The following is a 25177-nucleotide window of genomic DNA, read 5'->3' as shown; positions in this document are numbered from 1 at the left end:
AGATTTGTCTAAGGTTACCAATGCCTAAACAACAGCTGTTTGTGCGGATGTGCATGTGGCCTGCCTGCCCTGCTTTCTCCATCACCATCTCACGCTTGCCCTGTGGTGTTTGCTTTTGTTGACAGCTCCTTCCCAGCCCCACCACTGACTGTGCACCTGGCTGCCTTGTGCAGAGCTTCTAGCAGATCTCCCACGGACTTTCTGTCATTCTGCGTGGACCCCTGGGCCTCACATCACTTCAAAAAACCCCTTAGAAGCACCACCTGACCTGCACAGCAGGTCTTACTCTTTTGTAAAGCTCTGGAAGGGTTTTAGGTTGTCGCCCAAAATGCTGGTTTCTGTTGCATCTTCAAAATACACCATCCTCAGTAAACACAAACCAAAGGTCTGGTACCCACCGGTACACGTGCAGCAGCTGGAGGTAAAAGCATTTATGAGGGGGACATCAGGGCATGCCCTGAGGCATCACTGTTTAGCAGAGGTGTCCCCTTGCCAGGGCTGGGTGCCCCCTCACTCCCTCCAGCTGGCACAAGGGCTATGGGAAGCGCAGGACACAGCTGTTGCCAGATGTGCCTGCCTGCCTGCAGCTGCTGCCCCACACGGGGCTCTGTCCTGCCCAGCGGTGCCTTCCACTGGCCATCCCCATCGGTTTGCAACCCCGGTGCAGGAGGCCGGGTTCCTCTCCCCATGCCCCAGAGAAAGCTTCTGTGGTCAAGGAGAGGATGGACCGGGCTTCTTCAGGCACCCAAAGGAACAGCAGTGCCCGTGTAACCAGGGGAAGTGCTGTAGTTCTTTGGTGCAGAGGATAGCTCCAAGCCTGGGCAAAGACAGATGGGTCCTTGAACCCTTCGCAGAGAGCGACCTGACCTCACAGCCACAGCTATGTGAATGGTCAAACATGCGGGTTCATGAACCAGCCCAAATCACTTAGGGAATTGTACTTCAGGTGAAAAAGAAAAATAGCCCGTGTCTATTAGTAGAGCTGTAGAGAAATCCCCTTTCTTTTAAAGCTTCATAGGAGGATGCAGACAAAGGGAATGGAGGGTCTGTCATTGACCGCAAAGCTCTCTCGAGATTCCAGCTTTGCAAATCTCTCTGCAACCCAGTCTTCTGCCCCAGCTTCAGGCTGGAGCACAGAAATTCCTTGTGGAGCATCTCCATACCTTTTAGCCTGACCACTGCCCAGAAAACCCTCCTGCTCTCAGGAGGGATGCTGGCAGCAGGTCATGCACGGGGACAAGTTGTTGTGTGCACAAAGGTTGTACCAGCACAGGGAAAAGCTAAAGGCCGCTCAGCTCTTGGGGATATTTCAACCCATCGCTGCAGGGTGTACACCAAGCAGCACTTCAGCCCTGGGTGACAGGAGGAAGGTCTCCCCTCCACAGCACCCACAAGCTGTGCACTGACAGAGTGAGTAGACCCTGGATCGTCAAGCTCCCTGGTAGCTTTCTGCTGACAGGGGAAAAGGAAGGCTTTCTATTTATCAGTTTTATCATCCTGTGTAAGGTTTGTTTCCTTTACATTTGAGAATGTGATCAGAAGTGGGGCTGATGGGGACAAACTGCTGGTAGGCATGCAACAGCAAAAATATGAATTGGCTTGCACTGCTTCAATTTAGGACAGGAGGTGCAAGCGTGCAGCACTGCCTCTCTGTTATTTGCATTTTCTCTGCATTCCTCTTTGTCACCTGAGTCAAATGTGTCTACATGTTCACTAATAAAAATCTTGCAACTTTGGCTGTGATAAGGTTGAGCTCAGCTAGGTGAATCCGATACTCAACACTTTATTTTACACCTATCATAGCTTCGATGAGCTTATGACACAACTTTGGAAGCTCTGTTCCTCAAACCATGTCAGATGGGGGAAGTTTCAAGCTCCACTGCAGGCCTGATCTGCGGTCACTGAAATTAGAGACAAATCAGGCCTCCAACTTGAACACAGTTGAGAAAGTCCCTGCCAGGCTGTTCCTCAACTTCCCTGGCACTTTTCCTGCAAATCCATCAAGGTGGTGATGCAGCAATCAAAGCAATGAGAGCAGCCATGGTTATGTGGTGTGTGGTTACTTTTGCAGAATGGAGACAGTCCCTAAGCTTTGGGTTTTTTCTTTATTATATGTTTTTATTGATGAAGTCTATTTGGGGGATTAATTTGTCTTTCAGAGGAGTGTATAGTTAGAAGATGCTGAAAAAAATCTCAGAGCTGTGGGATTACTTGCTTCTATGTGTATATTCCTCAGGTTTTGAATAGGAAAGGCCACTAAAGAGTTTGGTGGTTCTTAATACGTACAAGAGAGACAGCAGGATAACAGGTCACCCAGCTTTGGAAACAGCCAGGTTGTTTCCTGCCAGGCTCTACAGATAACCTAGTTTTCTTAGTATTTTTGCGATAGCTCTCCATCAATGACTTCCCAGAAAATAAACACTGTTGTGAAGAAGTCCCCAACGCAGTGTTCTGGGATTCATGTAAGTTTTGTTTGACTGGAGTAAGCTGATAACCATCATAGATTGCTTTGCTTTTGACGGGGAGTGCCATCGTATTAGCTTCAGCTAAAATAATTTTACTTGCTAGCTTATTTAAGATTAGTAAAATGTTCATTCATGCTGTGGAAATGAGTAACTTGGGAGGGAGAAAAGATGTCTCGACCACTTGCTTTGCACAGTGTGAGAGTCTCCGCTCTGCTTAGTCATCATTTTGTGGTGTCTTACAGTAAATGATTGACTTTTTCCAGAGCATGTGAAGTTTGGATGTTTCTGAATGTTAGAATAACAATTGCTTTGGTGCTCAAAAGCCGACAGGAAGGAGTGGATGGAGTTATTTAAAGCCTGACCTCACAGTCAGCTGAAAGACATGTCTCGGCTTTGTAAGACAGTAAGACAAACTCATTGCTTAAACGTCTCCTATCTCAAAGGTCTTGAGGTAAGACAGAAAAGGCACAGTACAGCAAAGCCCAGGAGAGCTCTCTGCAGGGAATTTTCTGTCAAGATTTTTCCTTGAAAAATGATGATATAACAGAATAAGTAGTGAAGATATAGGAACACTGCCCAGTTTCCCATGGAGCTGAAAGCTTGAATGCAGGAGAGCTCCCAGTGGTAGGGTTGTGAGGCTCATCACATTCAGGACCACCAGGTTCCCAGTCACCAAGCAAAAGTCCCAATTCCTGGCTTTCATCAGCACTTTCAAGAGTTTCCATTTTGTTCCCTGGCTATCTCAAATTGCCAGGGCTGCAAAGCATCAGCCATTCCCTTGCCATCACAGAGCAGGAGCTGAGCAGTTAGTTAGGACAGCTTTCAAGCATTGCAGGGGGCTTGCTGACATCTCAGCGTGGTTGATGAACTCTCCATCTTCAGAACTCAGTATCACCTTGTGCTCAGTTTCCTCGCTTTTCTGCACCGCAGTACTGTTGGTTTGATTTCAATACTGCCGTGGATGTACAGTTTCATCAGACACAGAGGTGACACCCAGGAGATGAACTCACTGCAAGAACTGTTTATTAATCACTATCAATATATCTGGATAGAAAAAGAATGATTTAAAGCCTTAAAAATTAAAAAACAAAAAGGCCCTCCCTTTGCTGTTACACATTCATCACTCATCTCCCCGCAGAGCACCTGGGGAAAGCTGAAGGGCGGTGGGAATCCCGACGGGGGCACCGTATCCCCTGACCAAGGTGAGGAAACAGTCTACAACCAAGGACACTGAGCAACAACTTGAAAAAGTCACCTTCCTCTTGCCCACATTCCCTCTTGCCCACTCAGCACCTCTCTCCACTTGCTGCCCAGGCAGCATTTTTGGCCCCTTGTATCCACTTGACACCCCCCCCGGCAGAGCCAGGACAGCTTCCAATGTGCTACCCAGCAGGGAGGCAGTCCATCTTGCACAGGGACCAATTTAAAAGCTAAATCAAATTATTTTCCATGAAAAATAGCATCTCTTCTGCTGATCCACTTGTCCTCACTTCCTCAGAGCTGAGCTTTGGACTCATCTATTCACATATTCTTGCCAATGTGAAGCTCAGCTGACAGCCTGGGCGTTTGGGAGAGTAAAGCCCGCAGGCACCGTGGTTTCCCCTTGCCTGGTTTCCTTCTGCTCAGAAAGAAGCAGCACTGCTCTACAGCTGCTGCAGTGAAAGGGTTGCTCAAAGCCCAGTGTCCCCACATCCCCCTGGGCAAGAGAGCAGCAGGTACCACCCACAGCACCCGCTCATACACACGCAGCTTGGTGCTGCCTCAGAGCAGTGCTGGGGATCCTCGCTGCCAGGTACGAGTAGATACCCACAGCGTTTTGCTATGGGCTACCTCCTTCTTACGTGCTCGCTGCTTAAGCCAAGTCACACTCAGTGTTCGCTTTCATTAATTTCATAAGAAAACGATTGTTCTAGGGCAGACACACTTGTCAGGATAATTAGGCAGGAAAAATGTGTGAGCCAAGTGGTAAATTCAAAGAATAAAATTCCAGTATGCCTTGTGTGCCAAACGTGGCTCCAGTTTGCTCATGAACGCTCATCCATCTGCATGGGCTTCTGTAGGAGGTGCCAAAAGTGTAGCAGATCCTCAGAATAAATATACACATTTGTAATAAATAATGCACACACTTTAACAAAACAAGGTTTTATTAATTATAGCACTTAAGTAGTATTTCATCTCTCCTGAAAGTGGGTTTTCAGGCTTTCAGAATGAGAACTGAGAGCACTGTATCACAGTGTGTCAAATTATTCAGATATCATTCTTGCAGAAGGAATCCGTTTTGTTAGGCAACATGCATCAAAATCTTTTTAAAGTGACTTGATTACATTTCTGTTCTGCTTTTTCTGGATACCCAGTTCTTAGCAACAGTTTTCCTTCCAGTCCTCTGAGAAACAATGTCAAGCACTCGCTTCTGGCCCTGCACTGTTCGCAGCATCTCTGACACTGCTGATATTCAATGTAAATAACTGCACTTAGTCAGATAACTTCTGTGAATTCTGATAACAATAATATTCATAGTTTTTTGAAGTTTATTGCTACAGCGAAAGGGATTAGAATATTTTTAATTATTTTAGCAGTTGTAAGGAAGAGCTCAGTATATCAATCTCTTGCATTATTATTATTATTGCTTGATTTTTGATGTAAAAGCAAAGATTTGGCCTTTTGCCCAGACAGTGCAGCAAGGATCATGAAGGAACACAAAGGAGAGGAGGAAAGGAAGCAGGAGGAATCTCTAAAACAACTCTGGAGACACTAAACTGGGTACAGTCATGTAAAAACCATTTTCATTGGAGTCCATGTCAGAAAAAATGCACTTGACAGATCTCAGAGATCCCAGTGGAAGGTGCATGCTCCTCGGGCTGGAATATTTGCCTTTCACTGAAATGGTGCACCCTTTATCTGGCTGTAAAAGAACCATGGAGCCTGGCTGCGAGGCAGACAGTCCGGAGAAGGGAAGGACACCCCGCAGCTCACCACCTCCAGCCCAGCAGCACGACCCAGTTTCACTGCCTCTTTTCTGCGTGTTGCCTTTCAGTCAAGTTCATCTTGGTGTGAGGAAAAACCACTTCTGAGGCCAACTACAAAAAGCGTGATTGCGAAATTTACAAACCGGCTGGTGAGCAGAGGAAAGAGCAGTGAACTCCTCCGTGCTTGGTCTTTGTGTTTTTTGTGAGATCTTCAGCTGACAGCTCCTGTGCCTCTGGTCACCTTGGACTACAGGCCACTCAGGAAGGTGGCAACAGCTTCAGTTTTCAGCTCTAATAGTCTAAATGCTGAGTAACTGCTACCAGCAGGGCACATCAGGTATTCACTGGTACCAGTTTGAGAGTGAGGACCTACTGCAGGCTAAAGGAGGGAAGGTTAGAGCTGAAATCTATCATGCTTGGATTTTGTGCCCCATGTCCTTCTTGTTCTCAAATGGGCAGAGGCTTATTGCTGTGTTTAGGTGGGCAAGGTGTACTGAAGGTCTGGAAGCATGACGGAGGGAGGCTGTATGTAGTGTATTGGCGATTAGTACTTGGGGTTTGGCTTATTTCATTTTTCTTTCCACCTTTTACAATCTGTGCGTTGCAGAACATATCACAGAAGTTCAGTCTCTCAAAACCAGTCTGCTTGAAGCTGGAGGCTATCTCCCATGCAAGGGCAAGTGTAGTTGGAAATGCTACACCCACTTGTGTGTGGGTGAGCATCTGAGGTATCTGGAGTACTTTGTTTTGCTGATAACCTCCCAGTGCTTTGAGGTCACCCCAGGAATCATCAGCTGGGTAGCAGCTCTGTTACACACCCACCCGAGCTCCAGTGCAGAGGGACATCCATGGCCCTGGTTTTCTGCACCACTTCCAAGGGAGCTAGAACAGCACCACTAACCCCAGCGCATCCCCCCCTGCCTCCGAAACCATGGCAAATGAAATCAGTGGTGGTCCCTCTGGGTACAGCACGTGGAGCCCACAGCACAGGGAGTTTCTCAGACTCTGTCCCCACCTTGTAGGACTGCAGCAAACAACTGCATTCTGCCTTTCCACCTCTTGTTTATTTCTGAAGGGGGATGTGAGAGAAGCTGTTTATTACTTTGTTGTAGCAACCTCCCAGCAATGGCTCCAGGCGTGTACCGAGGTGTGGCAGCTCGGCCCCGCTCTGTCCCGGGGACTCTCACGGTGGGGCTGATGCCACCTGCGGGACAGCCCAGCTAGGCTAGGCCAGCTTGGTGCCCACCTTGTCTCTCGATCCTTCCGTCTGAGTCTGGCGGGTCACCTGGGTTAGAAAAATTTTAGGACATAGATCATGTCTTTAGCATCAACTACACAGCTTTCAGCTCAATGGATCCCTGAGTAATACTCTAAGCACCCTTTTAAAAAAAAATATATTAAAAAAATATCTTTGGGTTGCTTTAGTTTTTACAACCATTCATGAAATGTCATTTGTTTCACCTGTACAGTAAACAAACTCTAGATTGCAAACAACCGAAGCGGTGCTGTAAGGCTGCCATGACGAGCAGCCATCGCCCCGCTTCGTTGTGTTCAGTGCCAAGGGGCTGCTCAGCCCCAGGCTCCTCACCTAAAGGCTAAAGAGCATCAGGAAACAGGCAGGTTTAAACTCAGCGGCGTGCCAAAACACGAGCCTTGGTCCTGCTTGTTTATCAGTTTTCAAACCCATAGTTTGAAAGAGCATTGAAGTGTCTGTCTTCTGTCTGGTGTCCCAGAGTGCTTCCCCTGGGACTATGCGCTACTTTGTTTTTAGCATAGATCTGTTAGACATGCTAAAAAATATTTTGTAGTAGAAGTATACATTGACAATCCTTAAAAGAATGCCCAAGAAGTAACTGAGGGACCTGAGAAGGGCCGCAGCCGCGCTGAAGAAATGCAGCAACAAAATGCAGGGGCTGCAGGTGGGAGCAGAAGTGCTGCCGGCCTTCAGGAGGCCGTCCATCTGGAACAGGGCGCACTCTGCAGTCACCAGCGTCCAGATGATCCTGGATGTCAGCCTGGCGTTTTTCACCGTCCGTAAATGTCGAGACTCCGTGGGGAAGAAGGTTATCAAGTAAGCCTCGAAGGCAACGCAGCTCAGCAGCAAGCAGCTGACGTGTGTGTTGGCAGTGAGGAGGTTCTGCAGCAGGACCGATGTGAACGCCGTAGGTGAGGTACTGACATCGAAGGTCCATGTGACCATCTCAGAAACAACACTAATAGCAACCAGGATGTCTGCCTTTGCTAGGCTCGAAATGAGAACCACAGTGGCCTTGGAGGAAACTTTTGCAGACTGCAGGATGATTATCGCGTACAAACTGCCCAGCAGGCCCAGAAAAGAGCTGATAGCATTTGAAGAAGACAGGACAAGGTATTGGATATATTTAAGTACCAGGTATCTTCTGAGATCTTTCATGTGGTCTCTCTCCATAGAAATGCTGGTTAGGAAAGAATACCTAGAATACATACAAAGAAGGACATATAAAAGTAAAATTATTGGGACAGATTCCGGGCAAATTATTATGTACCTGCATTTGTACAGACACATGCACTCCAGCATTATCATGGCATTGGTTGGTTACCCAGCTTCAGAGGTGTTCAGTATGTGAAACCCTCAGACTGCACTGATTATTAAATAAAGTGTATATAAACCTAGGCAATAGCATTTTATTATAATTAACACAGGGGTCATTGAAGGGAACTGGAATGCCTCTGGACTAACACTGTAAAAATTAAGGTCAGTATAGGCTACTTTCATTTTGTAAGTTTTTTTCTGCTTGCCTTTGTGGGTCAATTCAAATCTGAAGAATCCATTCTCCAGTGTTGCAGCAAGAAAAAGATTTCCAGTTGTCCTGTGTAGAAGAGTAAATGAGATATTTTTTACTTACTCTGGGAAAAAAAGTAAGAAACCAAAGGGAATGCTATCCAGGAAATGTCCCAGCAGAATTAGCAGTTGAGAATTACCATACAAGTACCCATTTGATTTCCTTTTCCTGTCATTAGCACAATTCTTCATGCACATTCATATGGTGTCCATAGCTTCTAAATAAAATTGAATACCTGGGCACAGTGTGGGAAATGGCAATAAATTCCAGATGCTGGGCTGCTGGGCAAAGGTGGGCTCAGCAGTCCCTGCCACCACAGCTTCACAAGCACACAGCTGCTGCTTGCAGAAGCCCATGGGAGGTTTAAGTTTTACTGGGAAGGGATGTGGTCTCTGGTTTGATGTGTGGTTGGTGACACCATCCCTGTGTGCACTGGAGCTCCCTGTCCCGGCCAGCGTTCAGCTCTGAGCGCAGGAGTGGGGCTTCCCATGCCCTGCCGGCTGCTGCATGGCTGGAAGCTGGTCCGGCTGGTGCCTAGCCCCAGCTACAGCACCATTTAAAATGTTTCTCTAATGTTCTGATTTTATATCTACGTTGGGGGGGGGGAGTAAACTAAAAGTCAAGAGCTGTTTCAAGTGTTATTGCTAAAATCATAGAACCATAGAACTATGGAATCGTTTAGGCTGGAAAAGACATTTAAGATCATGAAGTCCAAGCATTAACCCAGCACTGCCAAGTCCGCCACTAAATGTATTGTTTACATTTCTTTTTCTTAAGTACCATTAACAAAGCCTAAAAAAGCAAGAATTAGTGTAGTAGCCTTAAAACAAACAGGAGCTATTTCATATATGCTCTTTAGTGTTTGTTTATAACCAAAGAGACCATGAAACGTAGCTCAGAATTATGTCCATAAAGATAAAATTCCTGAAATTTAGCACTTAAGGTAATACCTACAAAACTGCACCTGCAAAATAGTACCATTTAAAAAATTATATGTTTAGGCAGGGAAAATCAATCTACATTTAGATCTTTGATGTCTTTAAAATAAAAATTAATTAAAATTTCATTTTAATTCTTGTCCCACCGGTGGGGTGTCTCTTGGCAACCACTAGCATTTTACTTCTTGGTCCTAACAGAGCTATAACCATGTACAACTCTAATTTTGCCCTGAGAGCGCTGTACTCTATGTAAAACAGTTTATTTATTAGTCAAATCTCCTAATGCATCCAGTTGGATGTTTTTGAACCAGTTGTGAGATCTGACCTGGAATCTGAGGGAAAGTTTATAGCCTTGTGGGAAGTTACACAAATGAGCCTGGGATGAAGGCATTTGGAGGAGGACAGCATCTGCTGCTCCTGGTGCCTCTGGGTGCCTGAAGACCTTTCGTACTCACCCATCACGGGTTGCCTGCAATCTTTTGCAGCCATAGTGTGCTGTGGGGTTGAGTTTCTTTCTTGACAGGGCTGATACAAGTCTCAATTGACTGAATTCAGTGGAAAGAGGTACCTGGGTGATCCACTTCTGCCTGGGGCTCCTTCACATCTCAGTGGGCAGCTTCAAGTGAAGTATTTTGCGTGACTGAGATTAAGTTTGCTTAGCAACTCTTCACAGTCATTTTGTGCCAACATGCTGAAGTAACCTGATAGAACAGGGCTGTATCCCACGGCTTTACTCATTTCCTATACACCCGAAGTACCCATCAACTTCAACTACAGCTTTGCATGACATAAAGAATTGGGTGGAGGTGACTAACAGCTCAGGATCTGACCTTGTATTTACATAGTCATATCTTAAGCAGGAATGATGTTTGTAAAGTGCCCAGATATTTTTAGGTATTAGCATGATTTGTGTAACATTGCATCAAAAGGGCCTAAGTGGGAACAATCCCTGTATGGGATAAGGCTACGACGACAGTAAAAGGCTAATTTGGTTAAATCATAAGTTTTCTATCATCTCAAAAGCAAGAAAGACATTTACAAAAAAACTGAATGAGGATTATGTGATGAAGATTAGCATAATAGAATAGCATAAATGTATAAGGATGATATTGGAAAGACCAAGGCACCAGATTAAGTGCAGTGGAGAAGTGATGTATGGGTAAGGAGGAAACATTCCATAAATCCGTTGTCAGACAAAGGAAGACCAAGGGAAGAGTCTGCTCCCTGCAAAGTTCACATTACCCACCAACTGCTGGTGGCAAAATTAGAAGACAATGATTCTTTTGCTTTGAAAGGCACACTTCTGGCTGGACGTGTGCCAAGAAAGAGCCAGCCACTTACTGTAGGTAAGCTTCTTGACTAAACTAAAGGAAGAACGAGATGGATGTTGCTTAGATAAATTCTGTGGTTTCAAATTCCTGAGCTTCAAGTGGTTTATCCAAGCGCACTTAGAAAGTCTGAAGCAATTTCAGAGAGATTAATGGTTGTCACTGAGAAGTTTTAAAAGACAAACAATAGAAGTTCCAGAACACTTGAAATGGCAAAGATGGGGCTTATCTTTAAAAGACAGGAATGGGGCAAGAGGAGCCATAAAATTGTAACTGTCAGTTCCCTAAAAACTACTAAAATAACCAAGCAAAATATCTAAATGGTAAAGAGGAGATAAGGAAGAGCAATGTGGATTTCTCACAGATAAAGCAAATGTAGTGAGCCCAGCTTCTGTCTGTATCAGGATAACAGAGATCTCACGGCTGAGGAGAGAACCAGCAAGTGTCATATATCTCAAATATTGTTAAGACTTTCAGTATTATTTCATGAGGCATTCTTATAGAGGAGTAGGATAAGGAAATGTGGACTAAACAAAACTATGATTAAGTCATGTGTAGCTGGATGGGAAACTAAGAAAAGGCTAATTATCAGAAATTAGAGGAATGGTGTATCAGGTGGGGCTCTGCAGAGATGTGACATTTTGGGCATTTCATTAACTATGGTAAGGAATAGAGTTCGGGCTTAAGTTTGCTTATCTATCACCATTTAGCTATCACCAGTCTGCAAGTACAATTTCAGATCCGTACAAGGGCTGGTCCCTGCTATGCAGTAAGAGGAAAAGCAAACACGTGGGCAAGAGGAGAGTGCAAGCCAGGGGAGGAGGATGGCTGCCACAGGTAGCGATGCCGGCACAAGTGGGTATCAATACAGCCTGGTGATGGCAACACCCACAGCTGGAGTCGGCAACAGCTGTGCCAGGAAAGGCAGATGCCATCTTGCATCTTGCATGAACAGGAGAAATGTCTATAACCACATGGGGTGAGCCTCTGATTTTGCCTGGCAGAAGTTAGGTCTTGATTAAAGTACGTGACCGAATTTGAGGCCAACAGTTCAGGAAAGATCTTTCAAAGGGACTGAGAGGATCGGAGATTTAGCTAAATGGAACAATGCCATTTCTTTCATATTTGAGCACTAATTTCCTTATGCATTTTCTCAGTGTTTGTGATGTGAGCACCTTGGAGCCTGTACTACAAAGCTTTTCCAGTACGGTTACCCAACAGGTCTGCGTGGTTGCTTTAGTCCTTGCCTGTTTTTTCTTTTGATGACATGATGGGAAATTGATGATTCTGAGTGATTCCTATGAAAGGTACTAAGCCAGCTTTTTTAAGAGTGGGATTCCTGTTGCTTGTCAAAACTTGATTTGTACCAGGTTGACTCATCCAAGATTCACATGCACCTTTTCTCTCTCTCTCTTTTTTTTTTTTTTTAAGTATCTGAGCCAACTTGTTAGTGGAATCCTTTAGGGAAGAGGTAGGAAAAATTTAGTCCTATACAGCTGAACTGTGATACAGCTCATCTTACCCCAGTTTTCCATAATGATTAACTAGGAAAATGATTCTGCGTTTTCCATCAAAACCAAAATCTTTCTGACATCAATGGTCTGTGCTCTGTGCTCTTTCCATTCAATGGGCTTTGGCACTAGCCTGGTGCAGCTCCTTTAGTCTATATTAATGTCCCAAGAAGTGGCTTTGCTTCACTGCTGAGGTTGCAGGAGGTGATGAAGAGGAGGTTTAATCTCTGAACATTAATGTCTGAGCATTGGTTTGACCATTTCTTTCAATACAAAGCATCAACGAAATTAAGACCTATTGGAACAAAACCATCAGAATCCACAGTGTGAAAGCTCATACAACTCACTAGCCAGAAGTGGAGGAAACCAAGCTGTGATATGTACACTTGAATACAAATTTATCTTGCTTTCTTACTGCTTTAACTTGCTTGTTACTCACGCATGCTACTCCTCCTTTGGAAAGGTATATTAATAATGTTCTAGTTATTTTTTTTCCTGCAGCCTATTTCTGTGTATATTTTCATCAAGTATATTATTAAGGAGACATTATAAGCCTTGACAAAGTTCTTTGCTCATTTTACAGCAACTGATCACTGCTGTGAATTGTTGTATGCTGGAAAGCACATGTAACCTGGCCCAGGCTGCTGCGTGCTGAAGATCAGCATACCTGGCCAGAGGACTTCAGCTAAATTTGAGGCTGTGATTCCCCAGTGAGGGGTAGTAAATGAATCTAAACTGGTTTGAGCAGCTGAATGAGTGAGCAAAATGTGCAGTTCATTAACTTTGGGATTTTACATCTCTTCGGGGGAATGTCAAAATAAACCTTGTCTGGAAAACAAACTAATCAAACAGAAGTTTGCCATGCAGATAAAACCAGATATCTGCAGTGAGTCGTCTCATTCATATCATCCCACCATCCTTCTTTTTTCTCTTAAGTTCAAACGGAAGATGACTTCGATGGCTGGATTTGTGGCACAAGTTTAACTTCTCCATGGGGAGCATTTCAACTCTGAGCTCTGGGCATTGGGTACTACCTTACCTTCCCAGACTTAGTGACGAGCCCATAGGGTCTTCTAACGCTGAGCGTTAGGAAAGGATGCCAAGCCGCCGGTACAGCCGGAGGTGCCCCGAAGCAGCCAGTCCAGATGCTGAGGCACTCAGAGTGTTTTTCGTGTCTTCACTTCTTAAAGTAATCATTATACGTAATGCTGCCAGCATTTTACATACCACAATGACTCTGGAAAGGAACTGGAGTTTCTGGATGGAAGATGCCTTCCTGCTTTCTGTTAGAGAGGTGTCAGTCATTTCCTTCCTTCATGCCCCAGGAGACGAGATCATTGCTGTGGCTCCCTTCTGCCTCTCTCCACCCCTTTCACATTATGATTTAGTTGTTAAAACTCTCATCCAGAATGTAGCAGAACGAGGTTTGATTTCCTCCTTCGCCACAGGGGATTTAGCTGTTTATCTCTCGGGGTGTCCCAAGCAGCAGGCTACAGGTTGTCCTGAGGCGGGGACACTTTTCGTACCACTTAAGGAATCTGGGCATAGTGTAAGAAAACAGCTGACACTGTGAGCCAAGGGGTAGGGATCAGGAAAAGGCTCACGGATCCCCACACAGGTAGTTGCAGATGTTTGCTGGGGAAAAGGGCATTCTGGTTTCTGATACTTGCTCCAAGTGCTGTTCAGATGCACCTGCCTTAGTAAATCAAGCAGGGCTTGGAGATGTTCCCTGGTGCTGGAGCTCAGTGCTGCAGAGTCCTGAGAGAGCTCTAATGGCTCCCAGCACAGTTTTGGCCCCTGCCAATGCACACCCTCCCAAAGGCTGTACTGTACAGGGAGCGCTGCCCGCAGGCAGCATGGCTCCGCTGCCCACGCTGCAAGGATGCTTCGAGGGCACAGTCCTCCTTGCCCTAGCGGAGCTCAGTGCCAGAGATCGGGCCGGGGCACATGAATAGTCCGACATAACCTTTACATATATAAGATTAAGGAGTCATTGGATAAAGAACAGATGTAGGAAGAGTGCACAAAGCAGGGTGTGAAGCCACAGGCTCCTCCTTTGGTGAAGGTGGCTGCTAGCGTGGCTCTCCTGAGCTCCTGCTGCCAGCATCCTCCTCCACAGCCAGCCCAGCAGCTTCCCTCCAGCTGGGCAATCCTGCCAGCCGGCACAGGGCATCGGCAGCAGGCACGCTCCACCAGCAGAGCTGTCTCTTTGCCCGCACCCACAAACGGGCAGGCAGGCAGGGCAGCTGCCCTCCCTCCGCCCCGCCTGGGCAGCAGGGATCATGCCTGGGACTGGGACGGGTGGGAACAGGAACAGGGTCTGTTCCCAGAACAGCTGCTTCCATCCTGCCAGAATGGCCAGAACTAGTAAAGGCGGCAACCTGAGCCAATTCGTCTATTTATTTACAGTTTTCAACGCAGCCTCTGGCAGTATTTATTACAGATCCCCTGCAGGGACGATTGCTGCCCACGGACAGTGACACTTAAGACAGTTTTTGTTTAGTCCTTATTCCGATGAAACCTCAGTTCAAGCTCACAGGTTTCCTGAACTAGCACTTTGTGTTTTCAGTACTATTTTTTATCTTCACATACTTTGCTCTCCTGAGACACTTTACAAATTCCAGTTAATAATAATTTCTCCTTTGTCATTATAGTCTGAGAGGTACACAAAAACATCTCTTACTCTTAAACAAATGCTTCCTTTCAAAATTCCTCCTGGAATTCTGTCAAAGAGTATACAGAAAAGGAGAACAAATTGGAAACCCAGATTACCACTGCATATCCTGACTGTAATTAAGTGGTATTAGATTTTACTTAGTTTATGTTGCGACGGAGGGAAGACGCAGTCGCTCAATATGAGTGATCAGCAGACTTCGTTTATTGTACCTTACAGTCACCTTTTATGCCTTCTTATAATTAGCTCATACATATTACAAAAGTTAAGCTCATTATTGGTTAGTTGCCTAAATACCAAGCCCGCCCCTTGTTTCTCTTCTGTAGTTATCTGTTCCCACCTGCAACATTCTTTTCCCACCAAAATCTTCCTGTTACTGTGTAACAAGGACAGCCAAAGACAGTGTATTTTGCTTTACTTCAGATAAGCTGAGAGCGATGTGCATTTTTGTCCAGCCAGCTGGACTATGTCTATGTGACCCTTTTCAGCTAGCCAGTTATCCACAAGTTTAAAAGCAAAAATACTTACATTTGCTGGAAAAAGCATCCAGGAATAGTTTTCTGCATCACTGTATTCTGTGTATGGTCTGCAGCAGAGCTAAAACGTGCCATTTCCCTTGGATTGCTTCCTGGGTTTTATATAGCCTTGCATCTCCAGTACCACGTCAGAGCACGGGGCTACGCTGACAGAATTTGTTTTGCTAGGCAACATCCCCAGAGCTGGTTTCACAAGAATTGCTCATTCAAATCATGGTAGCCATAACCTTTCATCTGTCTGGAAAAAGCAATGCCTCGTGTGGAAGAGGAGTCCCAGACACTTCCTTAAATACGTGCCTCGAGATGGAGCAGGGTACAGGGTGTAATCCTGAACTCGTCTGGGTGTCGCAGGAGCTAACACAGATTATCCGTGAGTAAAAAAAAATTATTCCAAGCAAAGAAAGTATGTCCTCTGGCATGAAAAGCAGTGCTATATCTAGCCAGACTGGGCTGTCCCCAGTAAGTGTTTGTGTTGGTGTTGCCTGGGATACCCTGGTTTGGTGCTGATAATGTTTGCACTAATCCTGCTCTGTTGTTCTCCAGGTATGACGGTGGTTAAGCCAAGTTCACCCCTGTTTTGGGGCAGGGGACTCTCTTCACGAGGACTCGGTGCAGTGGGAGAGCAGAGGAGCATCCCACACACATCTTGGAGAATAGCAAACCGGTATGTTCACAGCTATGTGAGCACGTACCGCAGCTCCCGGCCTTATCGTGGGTGCTGATCTCATGCCTGGAGTCACCACCTGAGAGCAGGGAACTGAAGGCAGTGACGCCGCGTGGGTTTCTGATCAACAGGGAGGGTTTGCTGCCGGTCCAACCCCAGTGCTGCCGGCAGCATGCCGTTCCCCTCATCGCTTCTCTAAGTGATGGAAAGCTGTAGAAAGATAAAGCAGCTTGAAAATGCAGGTGCTGTAAAGGGCTGTCGTTGCAGCTGCAAGCTGAGGATCAGGCAGGGAAGGCAGCCCAGGGCTCTCCCGCCTGCTCAGAGCAGCGGCAGTCCTGGTTTGCACTGCAGTGCTGGTAAGAGGACACCTGCCAAAGCTGGAGAAAGTCTCTGAAAAAAGGGATTTGACCGGTTGGTGGTTAACATAATTTGTGCTTTTAGTGTATAAATATTTGGGGGGTTGTGTTTGACTTTAACAACAATGAGCTAGCTTTTGCCAGAGGCTCTCCATAGCAGTTTTACTTTTTAAAACTACTGTTTCTATTGCATTTGCTTATTTTGCTTGCATGGCAAGCTGATACAACAGAAAGATCAGCTGCAAGAGTGCTGCAGACAAGCTACACGCTTTCTCAGCAGCTTGAAATTTCATAATAGCTTGCGGAAAGATAAAACAAATCCTCTGTTTCTCCAGGGCACCACCCATTTGGTCAGCGTCCTTCCCCCATGGCACCCATTCTGTGAAAACAAGAATGAAATCACAGGGACGGGGGGAGGGGGTTCTGGAGCGCTTTGGACCTGAGCTGTGCCCCGCTTCACCTTGCAGGGCTGGCGGGCGGCTGCAGAGCCGGCGTGGACAGACCATGGGAAAGGCGGCTGTGGAGAGATCTTTAATCAGTTCCCCCCAGTTAATCTTTACCCACATTAGTAATTGCTCCTGATGACTGATGCCTTTCAGTGCTCCTCTTTGAACCCACCGACGTCTCCCTTAACATAGGCAGAACAAACACCTTGATTTCTGCAGTGGCATGGGATGGTTTCCAGTATTTTTCCATAACCTGTTTGCTTTGCACTACACCTTTGTTTGAAGGCTTTGGCCAGATCTGTACATTGATTGGCAGTGCTCTTTACAGCTGAGGATTTTTAATTTTTTTTCCTTGGCACGGAAGAACAATTTAATTAGAATTCAGCAATAGGTAAGAAAATTTCAGCTTTCTTCTGTCTGAAGTATTCCGTTTAAATTTGACCCCAGAGGGTTTCCAGCACTGTTCCCTTGCCATCTCATGGGGTGTCCCATCTCCACCTCCTTGTCATGCAATTCTGTACACCTCAAAACACTGCCAAGGGGCACCACACAAACTGCCCATCACCTCTACTGCCTCTTTCTCTTGCTGATACTGGAAACAATTCTATTCCTATTTCTTTTCCTTTATACTGTGCCATGAAGAACTTTGTCAAGGAAATCCAGATAAGTTACATCATGTGACTATCTTGCGGTTGTGGGAAATTTTTTAACAAGCTTGAAGACTTTGAGGAGATTGTAGAAAGGCAGTTTTCTTTGTAAATAACTGCACCTTGGTCCTACAAAACAAGTCCTAACTCTTATTCTTTGGTAGTTAGCCGATTATCTGGTCCTAAAGTTGTGCCAGGTGCTGCGATTCCCTGGGCCACCCTGATTTATGGCTATGGTACGTAGTCTGTGTTGCTCTTCTCATTTTTTACCTTAGGGTTTTTTTTTTCTCTTAGGTTGCTTGAGAAACCAGAACAAATACACTCTGATCAAGACAGGTCAAGATTTCCTGTCTTTCCCCTCAGTAAATGGATGGAGAGTCTCCTGCCTGGGTACCTGACTTTATATACTTTCCCACCTTCATTATCCTCAGAGAATACACATTTCTCTAGCACCTTTTGTGATTCCTCACTGAAGTTCTCCACAATCCTTTATCATTACCTCCTCTCCCTTGCCTCGAAGAGTTCAAGAAACTCATTCTAAAATTACAAACCAGCAAATGACTGCCTTTTCTGACTAGAAAACAGAGAAGAAGCCAGGCAGGTATTTGCAAGTGTGAGGAAGGGTTGGGTGACAAAGGGAGGAATCTCAAGGACAGCAGTGACACGTAGCAGGTCCTACAGGCACTGAGCTGCAGGCAGGACAGCCAGACCTTCACAGGCAGCAAACCGACAGGAGGGCTTCCCGTAAGCTGCTGAGCTGACCTGCTTTGTGCCCTTTCTGATGGAAAACCAGCAGAGCCTGCATGCTGGTGAAGCTGGAACTGGAGAGTTTCAGCCCTGTCCTGCTGGTCCAGAGCTTCAAGCAGCAGGAAGATTAGCATCCTTTCCAAGGGAGGGATGGACAGACTTTCCAACGCATCCTCAAATCCAGCGCAGCTGCCTCTCAGACATAACCACCATCACAGGACACAAGGGAAGGCAATTGCACCTTTGCTGCCAGAGGACAGTGGTTGTCTCTCTTGGCCATGCAAAGACAAGAACCTTCCAAGATGTCCATTACAGAGAGGATGTTTTATGTTGGCTCCTCAGTAAAATACGAAAGGGCAGGAGATGTGTGACCTGGGTGTACTCTGCAGCTTTCTCAAGAACAGAAATTTCCACTTTCCACCTTTCCAAATAGCTCATCAGCAAAGCAAATAATCAGCTCATTTGTTTTACTGCCTTTACTCTCTATTTTCACTATAGAAAAGGAAATTCATTTTTAATGAGGGCAAATGCTGGGATAAAGCATTACTAATGTAATGTTTATTCCTTGTGGACAGTGTGTCCAGCGGTAACACATCTTTGCAAGTGGATTCCAGTATTTCATCAGCCCTTTTTACATAGCTGACAGAAAAGATTTCCTTGAAGGGAATCTTTTTGTCTAAGATATTGAATGGATCATGATTACAGATAAAATGCATGAAGTAATGGTGTGATTCATAAAACAGGGGGGGAAGAACTAGGTACAAAAAGATGAATGCAAATCGCACTTGGTTTTGACTTCCTCCTTCACTAACTCACATGTCCCATCTGGAAGTAATGGTGGTAACAGCACTTTGGGAAATGCCCCTCATCCAGACAAAAGTAGCTGAGGAGTTCCCCATTGTCGCCCATAGCTGAAGTTTTAGGAATCTCTTGAATGAGTTTGTGAGTTCTCAGCTGACAACTCTCTTGAAGGAATAAAGCAGGAAAGCCTGAGCCGCCCCACAGCCCAGATTAACCGCGTCTGGGCTCTCGCCCTGCAGAGCTACCACCCTACGGCACGGATCCCTCCCTAGCGGCTGCTCACTCCTTTCTCCCTGTGCCGTGTGATGAACAAGCCTTTGTGCCTCTTGATTTTTGTCCACGACATGGTTTTACATGCAGCCTGCCATTCCTGCTCGGGGCGCGCAGCAGCCACAGCCCCCGCAGCAGCTACCGTGGGCCATCCAGTCTGTTCTCAATTAAGTGTTTTCCTTTGAGTCACAGCATTCCTGCGCTGCCATTCCTCAGCTCAGCTCCAAGGAGAAGGGTGGGGGGAATTTCCCTGGCACCCACAGACTTCCTTGGCTCTGGTGCTGCAGCTTCCTGCTGAACTCCTCCACCTTCCGCACCCAACGCACCCTCACCGTGCCCCGCTCCAGGCTGCCTCCATCACAGGCGGTCCTCATGGACCACACAGCATGAAGCGACATGCATACAGTGTTTTCTTCTCAGTGCCAAAAATTGAGATTTTTTTTCTCTGCCCTTGGAGGAGCATTAGAAGCAATTTTGATATCTCCTCCAAAGGCAATGCCTCCGTATGTCCCCACAATACGTTCTGCCATCTTGCATTATTCTCTTTCCAAGGCATAATATTATTACTTAGCTAATTGAATCAGAAAGTTACGTATATTTGAATTTAAAAGGTCTTACTACATTCCATCAATGCAGAAGGCTTTTTTCACTGCAATTATTTGTCCAGTATTTTGTCTTGATTAGATTTTAATGTCTCCATCTAATGACCTTTCCTCCCCTTCCTGGAAGCACAGTCTGGGAGCTCTTCCTACTGTAAATGGCATGTTAGCTGGCTAAGTGTCTCCTTGTTACTTGCCTCCATTTGTCTAAACCATCATTGATTCATATCCTATGTTCTCCCTCTATTTATTACTTTCTTGGTGTTTCTTTGTACTTAACACATACGTAAAAATGTATAGCCTTACTCACAGTCTGATATTATATTCATAAATAGGGCCAATTGTTTTGACTTTTTTAGCTTGGACAAGATATATATGACAATCAGTAAGAATATTTGGTGAATCTTTACCAGCTTTTCCAGGAAAGCAAGAGCCGAAACCATAAGCACCAGGAAGAAGTTTTCCTGTATGCGCTGCATGGCTAAGGGAGTCTGGTTTTCAACCTCAGGCCAACATACATGTATACAAAATTCTACTTTTTTGTGTGTTTTCTGCTTTTCATAACTCATCTGACCAAAAGTCTTTTGAGGCATTTATTTTCTTTGCAGTTCCTCACACCTGAGAACAAACAAATACACTGTGTGAAGCCTGTGAGAAGGCAGAAACCACAAACCCCGGCTTGCCACAAAAAGGAAGAGTGCACTCTTTTCTGTGGTCTTTAAACAGGAATTGTGTTGAATTTGGAGCTGCATCCTACATGCAGCCTCTGTTTATAATTATTCCTAACAGCAATCTAAAGCATGAGAGCAGCACTAAGGTGCCTCTTGGAAACATAAATACCTGCAAGAGTTGCACTTAACGCAGCCCTCCCAAGCAGGGGGGAAACGGGAGGGAGCCATGTCACTGGGAGCAACTGGACCACTCACTCCCTTCCTTCCCCTTAGAAATTTTTGGTTGTTAACATTCACGTCATAATGCTTGGGCTTCACTATCTGAAAGGTCTTTTCCAATCTAAATGATTCTGTGATTCTAATGTTGCCAGGAATTGAAGGCAGCAAAGTTGGACTCACGTCCCACACCACCGTGCTCAGTGTTTAGGTGTGCTCCAAGGACATCCGTAGTTTGAGTCACGCTGGAAGCTCCCCAGGAACACACTGCTGTTCTCACGTCTGTCTGCGATGCACCCGCATTTCGTGCTCCGCCAGGCACCTGCCCATGCTGCTCCTCTCCACCCAGCCTGCTTGTTTCGCTGCTTGCCTTCTGCTGCTCTTAGGTGTAGCCTGCTACAATCAGATGTAATGAGACACAGATGGTCTTAGTCCACTTGAATTTATTTGTGTGGCTTCCAGTGGCGACAGCAAATTTACTTTTTGACCTGATTTTTTTTTAAACTTTGGCAGCCTGAGCATCTCCAGCCATTGATGCTGGTGGGTGCCGCTCAATGGCCGGCACAAGAGAAAAGCAGTTTCTGCTGCATGTGAGCTCTGAGTCCCGGCTGAGCCAGGCAGGAGCAGGTACTAGCCATGTGTGCTGTGCAGAGGTGGCAAACAGGTGGGGAGAAATTGAGCTGTCTCTCAGGGCTGACAAACCCTGCAGCAGGCTTGGATGGTATCTCTTCTGTATGGGTGCAGTCCACTGTGGCACCAGTGGCAGCGTGGGCTGGACATCTGCTGGCACTGGTGAGCATCCGCAGGCAGCAAATCCAGGGAGCTGACAGGGACATGGTCACGTAGACATGTGGTTGCCATGGCTCTTCTGGAGTAGGTACAACACAGATTCACCAGAAAAACGTTGTTTGCTGTCTTTGAGACCCTGGAGGATACACTGTGTTGCTCCCCAGACTTTCTTTGGGAATCATTTCCTCCATAAAGACTTGTGATGCTTCCCCCAAATATGACTCTAATTTCTGGTTTCCCCTGAGGGGAAATAGCGAAGACATCAAGGAAATAGTTTTCCAGTAACTGGGGCTACAATAGGAAAAGATATTTGCAAATGTGTTTTTCAACTTGGCATTAGTTGTTTCCCAAGGGTATCTTGGTCTGAGATCAAGATTTTCTTTTGGGTGGGGGTGAGGGTAGTGTTCCCTGATGTCTGGGGGTTCATGTGCTTTGTTCTTTTTTTTCTTTTTTTTTTTTTTTTTTTAAGAAAACAGTTTTGTTCAGGCTTGTAAATGGAATAGCAAATTATTATTAAGTAAAGAATGAAGAAACTCTGGAACTGAAAGATCAGTCGTGAACTGAAAACAGCACTGGAGGTCTGGCCATACTGCAAAAGGCTGAGTTTAGTAGGATGGGATTCCTGTTTCCTAACAGCACCAGGAAACAGAAGATCTGCTCGGGTCTTGTTGGGTTTTAGTTTGGGGGTGGGTGACACATAGCATCAGTGCCGTTTCCAGAATGAGGTACCAGCCCAGAGCAGGCCTTGTAGGTGACATACAAGCAGAAGTAGCAGTGTCCTGTGTCTCACCAAATGCACATTTACCTGGAGTAAAGGTATTCTCCAACCTTTACACATCCGTGGCAAGAGAAAGCAGAGCAAATGCTTGTGGCAGTGGTGGGAGGTAAATGCAGTCATTGAAAAAGCCTAAAGGAGTGTTTGGGACTTTTAAGAGTTTAGTGAAGGCTTGGCTGGAGCATGGCAGGCTTTGAGCAGATGAAGCCTGCACTGAGCAGTGGGCTCTGAGAGCTCGCTTGGCAGCCGAGCTGGAAATCCCGACCTACCAGCAGCAACAGTGCTAACGCCATGATCTGTCCCCATCCGGGTGGCTGTACATGCAGCCACCCCATAATGCAGCCCTTCTACTGCCAAGGGGAGCTGGAAACGTGCAAGATTCATTGCTGATACTGCCTTTGGTGTTTGCCAATAATCTGCTTTTCTTGTATTGAAATTTAACATTAGTATCTTCAGCTGGTGTGGGGGAAAGTTAGTCGACAGAAATAATAATGTATTATTTCTTTAGAAAAGATCTTAAGAGCTATTTAGAGCTTATTGTTGCCAAAAAGAATGAAAAGCGGAAATAAATTCCGTGCAATTCCATGCAATTCCCTTATTAGTAGATGTATTTTATTTGGACAGATGACAGACATTAGTAAATTGTTTCCTAGTGGGACCACAGAGATGAACAAAAATAACTCACATAGGAAAAGAGTTAATTAAGAGAGCAACATAACTGCACCATTGCCAAACTTTTGGCAATCCGAGCAACCTCATTGACAACTGTAGAAAATAGTTTTGGAAGCACAGTTGTCCTAAGGGAGTTATTTAGGCCCATTTAACACTTAGATTGTTTAAACATTTAAAAACTGGCCATTGTCCCTCATTACCAAGATTTCTTTGTGTTCCCATTTAATGCTTTCGACAGTCAATGCTGTAACTAAGCCCAGTCCGGCTGTACCCGGCAGCCCCGAGTGGATGCAGAGGGAGCAAACCTGGGCCTGGCGGGGAAACAACTGCACAGGCGGCCCTGGGGGGTGGGGGGGCTGGGGACGGGCTCTGCCAGGCTCCCACCCTGCTTTCCTCTCAAAAGGAGACCAACCACCTTGGGTTTTCACACGGAATACAAGCCCCAAATGCAGCACAGCAGCTCCTCCTGAGCAATCACAGGTTTATATGGTTCCCTTGGTCAAGAAAAGGCAGGTGGGGCTCTCTCTGTGGAGCAGGAGGGCTTGCTGGTGGTTGTGCAGCTGTGGGCGAGAAGGTCAATTTAGAAGAAGGGGAAAGTGGGTTTGGCCAGACCAGTTGGGATTCAGGAAAGAGGAAGGACAGAGTTGTTCACATCTTGATTACTCCTGGCCAAAACATGCTACTCCCAAGCTATGTGGAGCCTCCAGCACACCCTCAGCTCTGGTCTCCATGGAAAATTCCCTTACCCGTGTCCTTTCTTCAGCAGACCTGCATGCCTTCGTGTCGCAGCTTCGTTAGCGCCTGGCTGTGATGGAGGAGGATCTCTGCAGCCTTCTGGTCACCCAAGTGGGATTTCAGCGCAAGTGATTCCCCTTTCCTGACACTTGTTCTTGACATGACTTGTTCCATTTTATGTCACCTACTGAGTGCTTACTGCTGCTCTCCTGCCACTGCGGTGAAAATCACGCCTTTTCCTGTAAGTGCAGCCTCATATGAGGAAGCAAGCAAGGACTTAGGGGTGAGAGTACCAGCACTTCGCTATTTCCTCAAGCCTTTGCCTTTTCATAGTTGTGTTATCACCTCTTGCTTCACCTTCTCGCTCCTGCTGCAGCTCATATGTAGTGTTGCAGGTTCTCGCATGAGCCGTTACTCTTCTTTCTTCTCGCTGTCTGTAATAGCAATGCTGTAACTGAGAAAAAGCTTGGAAGCAGCATAAACACCTATTAAACAAAAATGGAACTTTGTTCATTCCCATCCTCTCTTTCAGTTGTTCTGTCTCTCCAGCTCCTTTTTTGTGTGTGGCTACTGGAGTAGATTGGTTTTCAGAAGTTTGTTATAGATATGGATAAAATTGTAGTTAAAATAGGGTTGGCTTCAGTACTGTAAGAGCCCTTTGGTAAGCCTTGGCCCCAGGCTGTGTCTGGCCAAGCAGCTCCCCAGGTCTTACACTTGGTGTAAGAAATTATTCTTAACCCACACCCTTTTTGGAGGGCACCTTTCGGCCTGGTGCCATGGCTGGGCAGAGCGGTTACGGGTCCATCCCAGTGGCCACGGGGCCTTGGCCAGCCCCCCTGGTGGTGCATGCCACTGGGTTTGCAAAGTTTGGGAAGGAGCAAGGGCCAGAACAACCCAGCCTCTCCAACAAACCCTACTTTCCCCATGAAAGAGACCAGGAGAGACTTGATGGTTCAATTCTCATGAAAATCCTCAGCTCCCTGCAAATGCCGCATAGGTGGTTTTTGCGGCAAAGACAGAGCTTTGGGTAAAGCTGCTGAGGAACCGCTCAGCCTGAGCACTGGTGCTGGTGGGAGTGGAAGAGAGTTGTCTCTGAGCTGGGACAGCTGTAGCTTTTGTGATCCAGGGCAAAAGAGAGGAAAATGTTGGTTGCTGCTCAAAGAAATTCTAGCCTTAAGATCGGAGAAGGTTAGTATCAGGATTTCTGGAGCTTGTCACTTGGCAGATCACAAGTCTGTTGAATCTGATAGGATAAAAGATCTGGAGAGAGTCTGGGGGTAGGAGGAGTAATGTATCTATTAAATGAGGGAATTGCCAGAAGTTTGTTAGTTGGTTAGGCTTTTTTGGGGGTGGTTGGTTTTTTTGTTGTTTTTTTTTCAGGCCACACCACTGGTTTTCAGAAGAAAATTACTTTCGCTGCCAGCTGAAACTGCAGCTGGAGTGTTAGTGGTGTCAGCCCAGCCCAGTGTGTGTGGCTGATGGTGCTGATGCTGGTGGTTATCACCACGACTTGCGCAGAGCAGGTTAAAGGACACCCAGCTTTCAGTAG

The 25177-nt window shown here is 46.0% G+C and overlaps 1 protein-coding gene across 1 annotated transcript; it reads right to left on the bottom strand.

Annotated features, from left to right (window-relative positions):
• Positions 1-4627: 4627 nt before the first annotated feature.
• LOC130159029 (P2Y purinoceptor 6-like) lies at positions 4628-15414 on the bottom strand. The gene is made up of 2 exons (XM_056360198.1): positions 15233-15414; positions 4628-7884 (listed from the first exon to the last, which is right to left on the bottom strand). Exons 1-2 carry the CDS (start codon positions 15313-15315, stop codon positions 7188-7190), a joined length of 780 nt encoding a protein of 259 aa, XP_056216173.1. The 5' UTR covers positions 15316-15414; the 3' UTR covers positions 4628-7187.
• Between the last annotated feature and the right edge of the window lie 9763 nt (positions 15415-25177).

The sequence above is a fragment of the Falco biarmicus genome, chromosome 14 (genome assembly GCF_023638135.1).
Source record: "Falco biarmicus isolate bFalBia1 chromosome 14, bFalBia1.pri, whole genome shotgun sequence".
Taxonomy (NCBI): domain Eukaryota; kingdom Metazoa; phylum Chordata; class Aves; order Falconiformes; family Falconidae; genus Falco; species Falco biarmicus.
The sequence above is the reverse complement of the archived record's forward strand: the minus strand, read 5'-3'. Positions and strand labels throughout refer to the sequence as shown.